We start from the raw sequence: 2274 nt of genomic DNA on the forward strand, positions 1-2274 counted from the left end.
GTATTGAGCTCTCTGTTTTAGCTACCAAGTGAGGCATCTCACTTCCATTCCAGCTTTGTTGGGAGTCGCACATGCGCAGTACCTAGGTAAGGACTGCAAGTTATTTAGTTGCAGCGTTGGAAGGCTTTGGGTTTTTTCAATTTGTAAATAACTTTTTGTATAACACGCACACAAAAAGATATATAACACAATAAAGGAAAGGGGGAAAGCCAAAAAGCGTAATATGAGCGCTTTAAGCCAAAATCAGAAGCTACTCAAATGTGAACATTTGCTTTATTTGTCTTCTATGAATATACACTTTTGAGTTTTCTTAGTTGGATAAAACAAAAATGTTGTCAACTTAGCCTGGGGGAGATTATGTTTTGTTCATTATTGTTTGATACTTTGTAGACCTATAAATAAATTAATCAACAATCAACAAAACACTGTAATAAATAGAATAATCACACATATAGAGAAACACAAAAAAATGTACTAAACATTATGAAAGTAATACAGTAATTGTCAAGGTTAATTGATCATGGAAATAGCTAGATCATATCAGATCATTGTGTATTATCCGATATGTCCTCTGTGTCTTCTTGTTACTCTGGACTAATTATGCCTTTTCTTCACCTTTTGTCACTGCTACAGCAGAAGGTTTATTATGAGGCACCCAGTGGAGAGAAGCCACAGTTATAGCTGACAGTGCTGAGGTGTGACATTAGAAAATCTTAAGTGAAATATGCAGATCAGCGCAATACTTTTACATGCGGCATTCCCTCTCATTACTGGAATTAAAACTTTCTTGCTTTTTTTGTCACTCAGGGTCTCTTAAGAAAAACCACAAGTCAGTGACTGACAGCTCCACATTTCCCTCATTACCTTATCGTTCCTCTGCAGAAACCATGTGTGTCTCAACAGAGTACACACTAGGCTTGCACAGTTAATAGTTATTAAATTGCGATCTCCTTTCACCCCTGTTCACGATTTTAATTTTTAAATGACTATGATTTTTTCACTTTTTTTTGTGGCATTTTCGGCTTTTATTTTGATAGGGCAGCTGAATATATGAAAGGCAAGAAGTTTAAGAGTGTGCTAATAAATCATTCTGTTTTTGATGCTGTACTTCCATTGACAAACTCCAGTTCTCTAGAGACTGAAGCTGTAGCCGCAGCATGTTGATTGACATGTTTTAATTATGGAATGGAAACCCATGTTCAAGAAATTCAGATAGAGCCTGTGTCAGGGCCATATTTAGTTAAATGTGTTTTATGTCACTATTTTTGGCAGCCTACTGTACTTAAATGGCCGGTATGTAATTTATTTTCATGGACGGAAACAAATTCCCTCTTTTGATGTTTTTGTTAAGATCAAGCAACAGAACGTGTGTGTGTGTGTGTGTGTGTGTGTGTGTGTGTGTGTGTGTGTGTGTGTTGGTGTGTGTGTGTGTGTGTGGTGTGTTGTGTGTGTTGTGTGTGTGTGTGTTTGTGGTGGTGTGTGTGTGTGTGTGTGTGGTGTGTGTGTGGTGTGTGGTGTGTGTGTGGTGTAATGTTGTAGGATATCTGTAGTGTAGATGTAAAAATATATTTCATCTTTGTATTTGAGTGCTACATGTGCTTGTCTCCTCAGTGCCTGATGACCTCAGTCCAGAGGAGAGACAGGAGCTGGAAAGCATCCGCCGCAGAAAACAAGAGCTACTGCAGGACATACAAGTAATAACACACACTCTACTCTCTTACACCTTTTTATTTCTTTAAAATATTTGTTTAACCTTCTTCCGGAGTTCAACTTATTGGACCTTTCTGTGAAAAAACGTGTTGTTAGTGTTTCTCTGTTGAGCTGCAGTGGAAGAAAAATAACTCAAAGAGGGAGTTTGGTAGACGACTCTCATTTTGAAAGATATCCCCTAACTTGTCTGCCAACTTCAGTAAAACATTTGAATACATTTTTGCACAGAACAAAAACTGTATTTAGGGAGGGATCTTTTAGTGGTCTGTATGAACAGAAGGAATGATTACAGCAAGCGAAAACGGTTTTAATGACAGACTTAAAAAGTTTAAAGTCACTTTAAAGAGTAAACCTATCCTTTAAACCATTTGAATTATTTCAGAGGATTGTATGGGTGACAAAATCCCACAGTGCATTGTTTGCTTTCCATTTCTGTCTCTTTGACTGAACATCCCATTGTTCTGGGAGTTCTTTCTTCTCCCTGTGTCCTTGGGTAGGTGTGTGTGTGTGCGCGCGTGCGCGTGTGTGTGTGTGCGCGCGTGCGCGTGTGTGTGTGTGTGCGCG

At 38.5% G+C, this 2274-nt stretch overlaps 1 protein-coding gene across 3 annotated transcripts in view; it reads left to right on the top strand.

Annotated features, from left to right (window-relative positions):
* The window catches only part of LOC116671747 (cytohesin-1), a 21882-nt gene that overhangs the window by 5731 nt on the left and 13877 nt on the right, over positions 1-2274 (top strand). For all 3 annotated transcript variants that reach the window (XR_004327341.1, XM_032503210.1, XM_032503211.1), the window contains exon 2: positions 1612-1694. Coding sequence is in view for 2 of the 3 variants with exons in the window: in XM_032503210.1 (XP_032359101.1) it covers positions 1612-1694 (83 nt within the window). In the remaining variant the exon portion in view is untranslated. The remainder of the gene's footprint in view (positions 1-1611; positions 1695-2274) is intronic.

This window comes from Etheostoma spectabile, chromosome 21, assembly GCF_008692095.1.
Source record: "Etheostoma spectabile isolate EspeVRDwgs_2016 chromosome 21, UIUC_Espe_1.0, whole genome shotgun sequence".
NCBI classification, from domain to species: Eukaryota; Metazoa; Chordata; class Actinopteri; order Perciformes; family Percidae; genus Etheostoma; species Etheostoma spectabile.